The sequence below is a fragment of the Cinclus cinclus genome, chromosome 24 (assembly GCF_963662255.1).
Source record: "Cinclus cinclus chromosome 24, bCinCin1.1, whole genome shotgun sequence".
Classification (NCBI taxonomy): Eukaryota; Metazoa; Chordata; class Aves; order Passeriformes; family Cinclidae; genus Cinclus; species Cinclus cinclus.
Window position 1 is genome coordinate 6,687,615 of NC_085069.1, and position 13,274 is coordinate 6,700,888.

At 67.6% G+C, this 13,274-nt stretch overlaps 2 protein-coding genes across 8 annotated transcripts; one reads left to right on the forward strand and one right to left on the reverse strand.

Annotated features, from left to right (window-relative positions):
* Positions 1 to 1,221: 1,221 nt before the first annotated feature.
* On the forward strand, positions 1,222 to 6,726 carry PDK2 (pyruvate dehydrogenase kinase 2). 7 transcript variants are annotated; one of them, XM_062508301.1, is made up of 11 exons: positions 1,222 to 1,354; positions 2,410 to 2,551; positions 3,456 to 3,527; positions 3,739 to 3,923; positions 4,171 to 4,293; positions 4,571 to 4,648; positions 5,033 to 5,109; positions 5,191 to 5,289; positions 5,368 to 5,475; positions 5,899 to 6,012; positions 6,085 to 6,726. In XM_062508301.1, exons 1-11 carry the CDS (start codon positions 1,237 to 1,239, stop codon positions 6,223 to 6,225), a joined length of 1,257 nt encoding a protein of 418 aa, XP_062364285.1. In that variant the 5' UTR covers positions 1,222 to 1,236; the 3' UTR covers positions 6,226 to 6,726. The 7 variants fall into 7 exon arrangements, with proteins under 7 accessions (XP_062364285.1, XP_062364288.1, XP_062364289.1 ...); XM_062508304.1 differs by having other exon boundaries at positions 4,211 to 4,300; positions 4,571 to 4,665; positions 5,047 to 5,109; XM_062508305.1 differs by having other exon boundaries at positions 4,211 to 4,300; positions 4,571 to 4,665; positions 5,050 to 5,109.
* A 419-nt stretch (positions 6,727 to 7,145) lies between these two features.
* Positions 7,146 to 11,474, reverse strand: SAMD14 (sterile alpha motif domain containing 14). The gene is made up of 10 exons (XM_062508313.1): positions 11,101 to 11,474; positions 10,513 to 10,564; positions 9,592 to 9,749; positions 9,101 to 9,359; positions 8,935 to 9,022; positions 8,634 to 8,708; positions 8,389 to 8,545; positions 7,892 to 7,999; positions 7,654 to 7,809; positions 7,146 to 7,339 (listed from the first exon to the last, which is right to left on the reverse strand). The coding sequence occupies exons 2-10, from the start codon at positions 10,550 to 10,552 to the stop codon at positions 7,196 to 7,198; spliced, it is 1,185 nt and encodes a 394-aa protein (XP_062364297.1). The 5' UTR covers positions 10,553 to 10,564; positions 11,101 to 11,474; the 3' UTR covers positions 7,146 to 7,195.
* Positions 11,475 to 13,274: the final 1,800 nt, after the last annotated feature.

Consider the following 13,274-nt stretch of genomic DNA (forward strand, 5'->3'; position numbering starts at 1 on the left):
CGAGGGGCTCTTGCCCGCTCGTGCCTTGCACGCTTGTGGGGGCTCCCGCAGCCCCCCGTGTGCCCTCCCTGCTCCCCGAAGTGCTGCTGGGCTCACCGAGTGCCTTCCCCCCCGCGCAGACACTCCGCTCGCCACCTCCCTGTCGCTGTCGATGTCCCCAGCCACCCTGGGACACGTCCCTGCAATCCGGGACACGCTCGCCCCCCTCCCCTCGGTGCTGGGTACGGGACCCCTCTGCTTTCCCCCCGCGGGGAGCTCATTCCCTCCTGCGCCCCCTCCCCATCCCCAGCCCCTCGGGGGTCTCCCCCCGCTCTTCTCCCCGTGCCTTGCTCGCAGTTTTGGCTTGGGGAAGGAAGGGGTGCAGCATTCCAGGCCGTGTGTGTTCCCCGCCCCCCACAACAAACCCCTGACCCTCGCCCCCCGCCCCGGGGGTCCCTGTCCCGTCCTGCGGGGTTAAATTATTCCGTGTCTCTCCGTGTCGGTGTTTTGGTGTCCAGTCCCAGTGTCCGCTCGGTACTGGGGGCTGCTGGGGAGGGGGTCCTGCACCCCCAGCCGGCCCCTAAAGCCCCCCTCCCTTCCTCGCCGGGGTACAATAAAGCCTCGGTCTGGGATTTGTAACCTCCTGTCCCGTCCGTGCCACGACTGCTGGGGGAGTGGGGGTGGGCTGGGGGTTTGGGGGGCAAAAAGAGGGGAGGGGGCTGATGTACCCCAGGGGGGTGGGGATGATGAGGGGGAGTAATGCGGGGGTGGAGGTGGGCTCAGACCTCTCCAGACCCTCGGGAAAGGCTCAAACCTCCCCAAAATGCCCCGGGAAGAGGCCTGGGAACCCCGAGGGGCTGATGGGAACTCTGATTATGCAAATCAGCGCCAGTGCGGCAGCGAGGGGCGGGGTTACCCCGCAAGGGGCGGGGCCTCAAGCGCAGCAGGCTCTGATTGGCCGCGAGGCCCCCGGTGATTGACAGCGGGGCGGGAAGCACTGGCTCCGCTGAGGGGCGTGGCTCACATTGATTGACAGCGAGGCGTGCCCAGCGGCGAAGCCGGATTGGCACGGGGAAGGGGCGGGGTTTGCAGAAGAACGGGCGCTGATTGGTAGAGGCGCGGTGATTGACAGCCGGCTGTGTTGTTTGCGCGCGGCGCGGCGGGGGCGGGGTCGGGCCCGGGGACTCGGGGGGCCCTGAGGGGACACTGGGGGGACACTGAGGGGACAGCGGGGGGCACGGGGGGCACAGCGGGGCCATGCGGCTGCTGCGGTGCCTCGGGAAGCGAGCGGCGCTCGCCGGCGTCCCCACCTACATCGAGCACTTCAGCAAGTTCTCGCCGTCTCCGCTCTCCATGAAGCAGTTTCTGGACTTCGGTAAATAAAGGAAAACTCACCGCGACCCCCCGGGACCCCCGGCCTGCTGCGGAATGGGGACAGCCCTCGGTGGGGACACCCGGTGTGGGGGCGGTGCTGGGGGAGGGAGCTCCGTGCACACCCCCGGCAATTCCTGCCCCCCTTCCCGGGAATTCCTAACACCCCCCCTCTTGGGAAATCCTTCACACACCCGCTCAGGAAAATCCTAATTCCCCCCTCATGGAATTTCTCCTTTCCCCACCCCGTAAATCTGAGGGGTCTGGGAGCTGCCCCCCCCGTGAGTGTGTGGGCCTGGGTAACTCTGATCCCCCCAAAATATCCCATCATTATTGGAGTTGGGGGGATTTAACAACATCCCCCGGGTAAATAAGTGTGGGTGGAACATTGTTTCCTAATGGGTCCCTTTTGGGGGTGTTCAAACCCCCTCCCTTGGGGCGCATCCTGACGCCCCTCAGTAAACCCCCCCGTGTGAGGGACCCCCAGGATGGGCAGCTGGGACCCCCCCAATCCGATCCAATCCCCCCAGTAAATGTCCCCTCGTGGCTGTCACCCAGCCTGGCCCTCTCTTGTCCCCTGTCCCCCCAAGACAGCGGCTGCTGGCTGTGCTCTGGGGTCCCCCCAGTTCTGCCCTGTCCTCCCAGCTCCATCCCAGTGTCCCCTGTCCCCAGGGCTCTGCCCCTGCAGGGGTTTGGGGTCACTTGTGCACCCCCATGTCTTGTGGGATGTCCCCTGTCCCCTGGTGGGAGACCCTTGGGCCTGCTTTGGCTTCTGGTGCTGGCCCAGGTCCTTCTCCCCTCCAAACTGTTTTCTCAGGACCAGTTTGGGTTGTTCTGGGTGGCACTGGGCATCCAGCCTGTCCTCCCCAGTGGGCACTGTCCCCCTCCCTCAGCCCTCTCTGTCCCCCCAGTGCCCCCCAGCCCTCACACCCTCCCCAGTGCCAAGCACCAGGACCCGTTCCTGTCCCCTTTCCCCAGTGCCAGAGGGGTGGCAGTGCCACCAACGCTGACTCTGGGGGTCCCGTGGGTGCTCACACCGTGTCCCCCCCGTGTCCCCAGGCTCCAGCAATGCCTGTGAAAAGACATCGTTCGCGTTCCTGCGCCAGGAGCTGCCCGTGCGCCTCTCCAACATCATGAAGGAGATCAACCTGCTCCCGGACCGAGTGCTGCGCACGCCCTCCGTGCAGCTGGTGCAGAGCTGGTCAGTGCCTGGGGACGTGGGGACGCTGCCACCACCTGGCCTGGGAGCTGGCACCGGCCTGGGGGCTGCTGCCACTGCGGGGTCCCACCCTGGCCACTCACCTAGGGCCCCACTGCCACAGGTCCCCTTGTTGTCACCATCTGGGGTCCTCCTAGTGTCACCTGCACAGCTCCCAGTGCCACCGCGGCTCCTGTCACCGCCCGGGGGGTCCCACTGTCACCTGAGATGTCACCAACTGTCCTCCCCTGCAGGGAGCTGGGGACAGGCAGGGCACTCCCTCCCCAGCTGCTGCTGGGACAGACTGGGAGCTGGCACAGGGGTGACACAGGGAGGGGTGGCAGCCAGGGCACTCCCCAGCTGGTGTCACACCGTGCCCTTGGGTGACACCGGCTGCAGGTCCTCTGGGGACACTCCCGTGCCAACAGGGTGTCCCCAGCCAGGGAGGGGGGAACCCCCAGTGCCAGCTGCTCCCTGAAGGGGCCGGGCCACAGGATGTCCCTGTCCTGGGGCAGGTCTGAATGTCCCTTTAAGTGTCCCCGTGCCACTGCCAGCAGCGTGACCTGTTTCCCAGTGCCACCACGTGACCTATTGTTTGTCCAGTGTCCCCAGTGTCAAGTTTGTCCCACTGCCAGCGGGATCCGGCTGTGCCAAGGGGTCAGGCCATGCCAGGGGGTCCGGCTGTGCCACCCCCTGTCACAGCCCCAACCCCGCCATGTCCCCAGCTGTCCCCGAGGGCCCCGTGCCAGCAGTGGGGTGGGACAGTGACCTCTGGGGCAGCAGATTTTGGGGTGGGGGCCTGGCTTGAGGGGTGCTAACCCCTGGCCCTGCGTGGTGCCACCTGGGGTGTCCTCTCTGGGCTGTCCACTCTGGGGGTGCCAGCTGTGGGATGTCCGTGTCCCCCCAGGTATGTCCAGAGCCTGCTGGACATCATGGAATTCCACGACAAGGACCCCGAGGACCAAGCTACGCTGGGACAGTGAGTCGGGAGGTGACAGCGTATCCATGTCCCCAATCCCAGGGTGTCGCCCCCTCCCAGACCCGTGCTGATGTCACTCAGGGTTGCCCCAAAATGCCACTGGAATCATCTCCGGGTTTTCCCAGCGCCCCCAGGTCCCCGGAAATCCCGGCCTGGATCACGGCTGTTCCCGGACCGGGTGTCCCCAGCGCTGTCGCTGTCCCCGGGGCAGGTTCACGAACGCGCTGGTGACGATCCGGAACCGGCACAACGACGTTGTCCCCACCATGGCGCAGGGCGTCATCGAGTACAAGGAGACGTACGGGGACGACCCCGTGTCCAACCAGAACATCCAGTACTTTCTGGACCGCTTCTACCTGAGCCGCATCTCCATCCGCATGCTCATCAACCAGCACAGTGAGCGGGGGTCTGGGACCTGGGGTGTCCCCAGAACCCCCCACAGTGTCTCCTGAACCCCCCACAGTGTCCCCAGGCCTCTGTCCTCAGGGTCCCCATCATCACTGGGTGTCCCCAGAATGTCCCCCCAGCCCCAGGGGTCTGTCCCAAGTGTCCCCACTAACCCCAGGGATCCTGTCTTGGGCATCTTGCCTGGTGTCAAATGTTTCGCCCCGACAGCCCCAGGGTACCCTGGGGGTGTCTCCAGCTGTCCCTGGGGTGTCTCCAGCTTGCTGTCCCCTCCCCAGCCCTGCTCTTCGATGGCAGCACCAACCCTGCACACCCCAAACACATCGGGAGCATCGACCCCCACTGCAACGTGGCCAACGTGGTGAGAGGTTGGTGGGGTCTGGGGTCCCACCCCCACGAGGGAGGGGAGAATTTGGGGGGGTGGGAGTCGCTGGAAAGTCCCCCTGGGACCACTGGTGTCACTGCATTGGGGTGGCCTCAGCCAAATCTCCCCTGAGCTGTGCAGCCACTGCAGGAGACCCCAGAAACATCCCGGATCTTTAGGAATGGGGGATGTTTTGGGGGGACAGGGGACCCCAAAGGCTGCCCCTGTTGGTCCTGGGGGCGCTGAGCTCTGTGTCCCCCCCCCCCTTTGCCAGATGCCTACAACATGGCCAAGCTGCTGTGTGACAAATACTACATGGCCTCACCAGAGCTGGAGATCGAGGAAGTCAACGGTGAGGGGACAGCAGGGGTGAGGGGAAAATGGGGATGAGGGGACAGCAGGGGTGAGGGGACAGTGAGGGGACAGCAGGGATGAGGGGACTGCAGAGGTGAGGGGACAGCAGGGGTGAGGGGACAGTGGAGGGCCCTGGCAGGGGGATCTTGGGTGCCTTCTTTAGGTTTGGGGATTCCCAAGTGGCCCCTTTAGGATTGGGGTCCCTCAGGCCGGGGAATTCTTGTGTGGCTCATTTTGGGTTGGGTTCTCCATGGCAGGGGGTTCTCAGCTCCTTTAGGATTGGGGGTCCCTGTGATGGGGGGGATTCTCAGGTGCCCCATTTGGAGCTGGGGGAGCTTTAGGCTCAGGATTGTCCCCACCAACCCGTGTCCCCCCTGCCCAGCCTGCAACGCGCAGCAGCCCGTGAGCATCGTCTACGTCCCGTCCCACCTGTACCACATGCTCTTTGAGCTCTTCAAGGTACCCCAGCTCTTTGGGAGGGGTCCCGGGGTGGGGCTGTGGTTTCCCCCTAACCCCTCCCCGGGGGCTCTGTGTCCCCAGAACGCCATGAGAGCCACGGTGGAGAGCCACGAGAGCAGCCCGCGGCTGCCAGCCATCAGGGTGATGGTGGCCCTGGGCCAGGAGGACCTGTCCATCCGGGTAAGGGACCCCAGCCCGCCCTGGCGGGGGGGTGGGGAGGGGACAGGAGCGGGATTGTCACCCGGTCTGTGTCCCCAGATGAGTGACAGGGGCATGGGAGTGCCTCTGAGGAAGATCGAGCGGCTCTTCAGCTACATGTACTCCACAGCCCCCACCCCCCAGCTGGGCTCCGGGGGGGCCCCCCTGGTACGTGACCCCCCTCCCCCGGGGCTGGGGGAGCATTGGAGGGGGCTGGATTGGCCTGGAGGGGTTTTGAGGGTGCTTAGAGGGGCCTGAGGGTGTTTTGGGGATGATTGGGGTGGTCTACGGTGGCATAGGGAGGTTTGGGCCTGGCCTGGGACCTTTTGGGGACATTTAGGGTGGCGTTGGAGTGCATGGGAATAGCATGGGGACACTTTACTGGGGTTGGATGTGACGTGGGGACACTTTGGGGTGACACGGGGACCCTTTGGTGTGGCATGGGGTCCCTCTGGCCGTTCAGTGGCCCATTGATGGTGGCACAGTGCACACTCCTGGCACTGCTTGGGGCGCTGTGGGGAGGCTGGGGCTGCCCTCGGGGCGCCCCCCCAGCCCTGGGGACCCTCCCCACCCCAATTCCTCACCCCCCAGGCCGGGTTTGGCTACGGGCTGCCCATCTCCCGCCTCTATGCCAAGTACTTCCAGGGGGACCTGCAGCTCTTCTCCATGGAGGGCTTCGGCACCGACGCCGTCATCTACCTGAAGGTGGGTGCCTGTCCTCAAATCCGGGCTGGGGGGGTGGCACAGGACCCTGCTGAGCCCCGTGTGCCCCCCCAGGCGCTGTCCACGGACTCGGTGGAGCGGCTGCCCGTGTACAACAAGTCGGCGTGGCGGCACTACCAGGCCAGCCAGGAGGCCGGGGACTGGTGCGTGCCCAGCACCGAGCCCAAGAACACTTCCACCTACCGTGTGCCCTGAGCCCTCCCCGAGTGCCCCGGGACCCCCAGACCCACCCTCGGGGTGTCCCCGAGTGCCCTGGGGGGGGCGGGATTTGGCTCCCCGGTTCTTTGGGTTCCTTGGGAAGTGTGGGATGTGGGTGTGTCCTGGCATCCCCACCTTGGTGGCACTTAGGGACAGAGCTGGTGGGGGGGGGGAGGTGTTGGAGCAGCACCTGTGGCTCCCTCACCACACCCCAAATTCCCCACTTGCCTCAGGGGGTGCCCCCCATCCCAGCAAGGGACTGGTTCTGTCCCAGTAGGACCAGTAGCACTTCCCAGCACCCTGATGGGGTGGGGGGGCCAGGCCTGAGCCCCCCCTCCCTCCCCATGTTCCTGTCCCTGTCCCTCCCTGTTGTTGCACTACTGAGCTGTCCCCACCCCCGTGTCCCCCCCACTTGCTGTGACCTGCCCAAACCCCCCCTTCCATCCCCCAAATTCTCCCCTTACCCCTCCCAGTGTCAATAAATTGGATGTTGACTGAGCCCCTGTGGTGCTTTGGGGTCCTGGTGCCTCAGTTTACCCCACCCAGGCTTGGGAGGGGGGTGAGGGCTCAGTCCTGGGGTGGCTTTTAGGGGCACGGGGCCTGGGGGGCTGCTCTCTGCCCCCCTGAGTCAGGTGTCACCAGCCACTCTGCTTTGCACTGGCCCTTGATACCCTTTTATTTCCTGGAGTGGCCCCTTGGGGGGGGGGGGCGGGGTTCACTCCCTGCCCCCGATTTGGGGGTGCCCGTGTGTGGAGGTGCCGGGGGGAAGGGGCTGGGACCCCCGGCCCCTCGGGAGTGGTGACAAGTGGGGGTGACAGGACGATCTGGGGGTGCCCTCAGCATCCCGGTGGGGGGGGGGGGAAACCGGGTTGGGCGGGGGAGCCGGGTCCTTCTGTGTCCCCCTGAAGTGTCCCGGGGTGTCCCGGGGGGCTGTGAGTGGGGAGTGAGTTCGGGGGCTCTCCCCTGTTCAGCTCCGCCGCTGCTCCTGGTCCTTCTTCTTCTGCTTCTCCGCCTTCTCCCGGGCCTTGCGCTCCCTCTCGGCCGCCAGGCTCAGCTCCTTGAGCCGCCTCTTGAGCACCGCGCGGTCCTGCGAGCTGCCCACGCCCAGCGCCTGCGGCACCGCGGGCTGGGACACACGGACACAGCGCCCGGAGCTGCCCCCGAGACCCCCGGGCCCCCCCAGGGACCCGCCCAGCACAGCAGCTCCTTGGGGGTCCCTTGGGATCGTCCTTTGTGGTTCCCGGAGCCTCCCTCCCCATGGAGAGGCCAGCTCGGCCAGCGGGGTTTGGATATTCATGGAGCCCCCCTTTGGGGTACCCCGAACCCTCCCAGACCTTCCTGCCCCATAAAACCCCCACTGGAGCACCCAAAACCTCTCCCCCTCCATTTTTTTGGGATCCCCGGAGCGCCCCCCGGCCCCCGCACCTTGAGCTTGGCCCCGTCCAGCTGCAGCAGGCGGGGTCCGTCCACGCCGTGCGCGGAGAAGTCCCGCACGTAGCGCTGCAAGCCCAGGCTCTGCAGCCACTCGCCCACCTGGCCACACGTCCAGCCCGCGGCCGCGCCCGGCGGCTCCTCCAGCAGCTGCGCACGGAGTGGGGGGGCTCAGGTCCCCGAAATGGGGAGGGGACACCCCTGCCCCGCGCCCCTCCTGAGCCGTGCTCACCTCGTCCGAGGACTGGGACAGGGTGTGGTAGGGGTACGAGCATTTGGGGGGGCCGGGCAGGCGGGGGCTGGCGCTGGACGGTGGCGAATCCTCGCTCAGCGTCGAGTCCTGGGGCAGCAGGAGGAGGGGACAGGGCTGGAGCCACCCCAGAGACACCCAGCGATCCCCCAGAGCCATCCCACAGACACACAGCCCCACAGCGACACCCCAGTGTCACCCCGCAGCCCCCCAGTGTCACCCCGCAGCCCCCCAGCTGGGCTGCCAGACCCCTCGCAGCGCTGATCCTCCTAAAGCCACACCAACCCTCCCCCTGCCCCGATACCTGTCTGGGGCTTTGACACTTCCACAAAGCCACCCTGACCCTATGGGGCTTCGAGTCCCGTCCCTATTGTTCCCTGACCCTACGGGGCTTTGTCCCCTGTCCCCAGAGCTGGTGTCGCCTCCTTTCTCAGAGCTCCCTGCGCGCCTCAGTCCCGTCCCACCTGGCGGGCGCTCACCTGGGACGCGGATTTGGCGGGGCTGAGCCGCTCATGCCGGGGGGAGCCCGCGGGGGACGGGGGGCCGGGGGAGCCGGAGCCCCTGGTGCTGTCCGAGAACCAGGAGAAGGGCAGGAACGGGGACCCCGAGGGGCGGCCGGGCCCCTCCGCCACCTCCCTGGGGACAGGGCACTGTCAGGGGCTGTCCCCAGGCTGTCCCCGGGCTGTCCCTTGGGACATTGTCCCATGGGGGAGGAGTCCCTCACCTGCTGCCCATGGACAGGCGGTTGCTGCTTTTCTCCTTGCGGCTCTTCCCAGAGGATGCCCGACGCAGGGTCACCCTGGGGACAGGGCTGGTGACCTGAAGGCCGGGCCACCAGGACCCTTCCCATCCATCCACCCATCCATCCATCTGTGCCTCCACATTCCCCCCCTTCTCCCCATCTATTTTTCCATCTTTCCATTGTACTTTTCCATCCCTTCACCCATCCCCACAGCCCTCTGTCCCTCCTTCCCCTATCCTCCTCTGTCCCATCCCTCTTCCCCCTGCCCAGGCCAGTCTCTCACCCCAAATCCAAGAACTTCCTCCGCGTTTTCTTATCCAGCCCCATGGTCGGGCTGGGGGACTCCGGGGGGCTCATGTCCCGGCTGTCATCTGCAGGGGTGGCACCGGGCTGTCACCCTCTGTCCCCCCGAGGGGTCCCTAGGGGGCTCGGGGGGGGGGGGGTCTCACCTTCACTGTGCTGCCGGGGCCGGGGGTCGCGGCGGGCGAAGCCAGGGGAGCTGTCGGAGCTGGGGCAGGACTGGGGCGTGGAGGGGCCTGAAAGCCCCTCCTGGGACGGGGTGTTGGTGAGGGGCCGGTAGCGGCTGAGGGGGGGCGTGGGGGCCGGGGGTTCCCCCAGGCCCGGCCGTGCCACCCCCGGCTCGAAGGAGAAGCCGTCGGTGCAGGAGAAGGGCGAGGGGGCTGGGGGGCTGCTCTCGCCCTCAGTGCCCTGCGGGGACACGGGCAGAGGGGTCTGACCCCTGCAGCCCCCCGGGGTTGTCCCCTAGACCTCCTTCCTTGTCACCAAACCCTGGCATCCCCCAACCCCATCCTTGGTGTCCCCAATCCATGTGACAACCCCGACCCTGGCATCCCCCAGTGCCATCCCCGATGTCCTCGGTGTCGCTGTGTCCCCACTGTCCCTGGTGTCCCCAGTGTCCCTGGTGTCCCCAGTGTCTCACCGTGGCCTCAGGCCCCTCGTCACCCTCGGTGGAGCTGGCGCTGTCGCGCAGGCGGGAGCGCGAGGGCCGGTGGCGGCGGCCGCGGGCCAGGAGCCGGGCGCGGGCCTTGTGCAGGCTGCTGTCCAAACGCGGCGTCTCTGGAACCACAGCGGTAAAATCTGGGAGTGAAAGAGAGACCGGGGCAGAGAGAGAGAGAGAGAGACGGACGGACACACGGACACCGGGGCGGGATGGACAGGGAGAGAGCAGGAACGTGGGGGTGGACAGATGGACAGCAGATGGAGGGAGAGATGAGCAGCGAGAAGAGGACAGGGAAGTGTTGGACACAGGTGGACAGACAGGGAAGGGCAGCCCCGTGGAGCAGGGACAGAGGGACAGAGGGACAGAGGGACAGAGGGACAGAGAGACAGAGAGACAGAGGGACAGGGCAGGAGAGTCAAAGGGCAGGTGGACGGTCCCAGGAGGACAGGAGGGAGCATTGGGGACAGGGATGGGGCACCCCAGTGGGGCGGGACAGGGGGACAGAGAGAAGCGTTCAGAGATGCCCCCATGGGGACAGAGGAGTGGGGTGGCCCTGAGCACAGAGGGTCCCCATCGCCCAGGAGGGACACGCTTTGCCCAGGTCCCACCAGGGTCCCCCCCTGTACCCCAACCCCACCCAAGGGGTGGCTCTGGGCCGTGCCCCTGCTGTGTCCCCCGGTCCCCATCACCCCCTGCACACCCCTGTGCCCCCATTCCTGTGTGGCCTGGACATGTCTCCATGTCTTTGTCACCCCCACACCCCCATGTGTGTCCCCATGTCCCCTTCCCCACGCCTGTCCCTGTGTCCCCAAACCCAGACCGGGGATCCCCCCTCAACACAGGGGGGACACTGAGGGTGGGCGGGGACCCGCGGGTGGCTCTGCACCTCCAGGAACTCACCAAAAACCTCGTCTGTGTCCTGCAGCTTGGAGACCGACATGGTGGGACAGAGCTGGGGACACGGGGGACACTCAGGGGGGATGGCCCAGCCCCTCGGTGCCTCCCGGTGCTCCCCATATCCCTCTGCAGTGCGGCCGGGAAAGGGTTAACCCTTCCCCTTCCCCCTTCGGTGGTCGGGGAGTCTCGGGGGGGGGGGGGCGGGGAGGGGGCTCCTCGGGCCTTGGCAGCATCGGGGAGGGGGGGAGGGAACCAACCCCGGGAGGGGCCGGTACCGGGTGGGGGGCAGGAACGGGAATGATGGAACGGGAATGATGGAACGGGAATGATGGACCGGGGATCAGTCTGTACCGGGAATACCGAACCGACGGCATGAGGCTGTCCCGGGAGAGAGGCAGCACCGGGAATGGACCGGGGATGATTTATCGGAGGATGAGGCTGTACCGGGGCCGTAGCGGGGCTGTATCGGGGCTGTACCGGGTCTATACCGGGGTTGTACCGGGGTTGTACCGGGTCTATACCGGGGCCGTACCGGGGCTGTATCGGGGGTGCCGCCCTGCCCGATCCCCACCCGCCCCCCCCCGCACTCACCCGCGCTCCTGGGGCATCCTGATCGCCCCCGGTCTCCTCCCGCCGGGGTCGGGGCCGGGCCGGTGGCGGGGCCGCTGGGAGCGGAGGGCGCAGCCGAACCGGGCCGGGCCGCCCCGCCGGGCCGGGGGCCGCGGGGGGGGCACAGGAACCCGGAAACGGCGGGGGCGGGGTCTGCCCCGCCCGGAGCGAGCGCGGTGCTGAACGGACACGGGGGGGACACGGGGGGACACCGGGACAGCAAACACGCGCTGAACGGGGTGCTGAACGGACAGCGCCGGGGGGCACCGAGGGTGCGGGGACAGCGGGCACGGAGGGAGGGACACGCGGCGGTGCTGAAGGGACAGCGACCGGCGGTGTCACCCGCCCGTCACAGCGTCCCCATCCTCCCCAGTGTCCCCCAGTCCTCCCCAGTGTCCTCCATCCTCCCCAGTGTCCCCCATCCTCCCCAGTGTCCTCCATCCTCCCCAGCGCCTCCCAGTCTCCCCCAGTCCTCGCCAGTGCCCACCAGCCCAGGGGCTCCTCCCAGAGCACCCCCCGCCCCATTTGTGCCCATTTGCCCCAGTGCCCTCCAGTCCTTCCCAACCCTCCCAGTTCTCCCCACTCCCTCCCATCCTACCCACTCCCCTCTGCTCCCCCCTCCACTTCTTCCCGCGACCGCAAACCACTCCCAGTCCTCCCAGTTTCCCCGTCCCCTCCACCCAGTCCTATCCTCCCCCACTCTCCCCAGTGCCCCCCACCCTCCCCGGTGCTCCCCACCCCTCCGTACTCCTTGCCACGACCCCAGACAATTCCCAGTCCTCCCCCATATTCCCTCCCACTCTTCCCAGTCCCCCCCAGCGCCCCCCGGCCCATCCGCCAGCAGAAGGAGGCGGGGGGGGAGGGGGGGGGGAGGCCGAGGCCGCGTTTATGGGGCGGGGGGGGGCCGCGTTTGTGGGGCGGGGGGGCTCAGAGCGGAGCGGTGCATACATAGGTACATTATATATAGTATATACACCCACAGGTACACGTGTGAGATTAAATAACCCCGGCCCCCCCCGGGCTCGTGCTCCCCGGAACCCCCCCCATTAAATAGCCCCCTCCCCCCTCCCCAAGTGGCTCCAATCCAGTCGGACCCCCCCGCCCCCTCCCCCCGCCCCACGCGTTCCCCCCCCCGCCTCCCTTTCCCAGTATAACCAGCTCTGGCTCCCAGTTGCCCCCACATCCAGTTACTGTCGGAGACTCGTCGGCGGAGGGGGGGGGGGGGGGGGCAAATAGAAATGAAAAATAAAGGGGGTCCCTGTCCCCCCCCCCGGGCCGGCTGGGAGTGGCCGGAGATGGGGGGACGGGGTCCCAGCCCCAGAGAAATGCTGTGATTGTGGGGGGGGGATATTTACAGGTGAGGGGGTGGGAGCATCGCCCCCACACCAGAGGGGTCCCCCGTGAGTCCCCCCCCCGCCCAGGGAAGGCGAAAGCCCCGGGTTCGAGAGGGGGGAGGGCGTTGGCGGGGCCGGGGGGCACAGGCAGCCCCCCCATTCCCGTGGGGGAAGGGGAAATGGGGCTGGGGTCCCCCCATCCCCTGCGGGGGTTGGCAAAGGCTCAGGGGACCCCCCCCTGCCCGGCGATGGTGGCACTGAGGGGGGAGGGGGGACACTTGGGGTCCCCACCCCCCCATGGCGATGGTCCCGGGGTCACCTCGATGTGGGGCTGGGGGGAGGGCAAAGGCCAGCGGGCCCCCCCGGCCATGCTCCAGTGAGTCCCAAGAGAAGGAACTGGGTCTGGGGGGGCTTCCAGTGTCCCCCCTTGCGCTCCCCAGCTGGCTCACATTTGGGGTGGGGGGGGACATTGTCCTGTGTGTCCACTCCCCCAAGAGTCCTACCAGGTGCCAGCCGTGTCCGGGGGGTGGGGAGGGTCACGTCGAAAGGAGGGGGAGGCCTGGGGGGGCCGTGCCCCCCCCCGGGTCCATCACGTCACCACAAGACTCACACTGGACACAGACACGAACGCGGGGTGTTCCCCCCGGCCCCCCCCCCCCCCCCCCCCACTGTCTGTGCCCCCGTTCGGGGAGTGGGGGGCACCAGGAGGCCTCGGTGGGGTCTCACCCTCTCCCCCTGGGGAGGGGCTGGGCAGGGGAGGGGGCAGGGCCGGGAGAGGGGGGGCGCGGGGGGGATGGGGGTGGAAGAGGGCCCCCCCCCCCC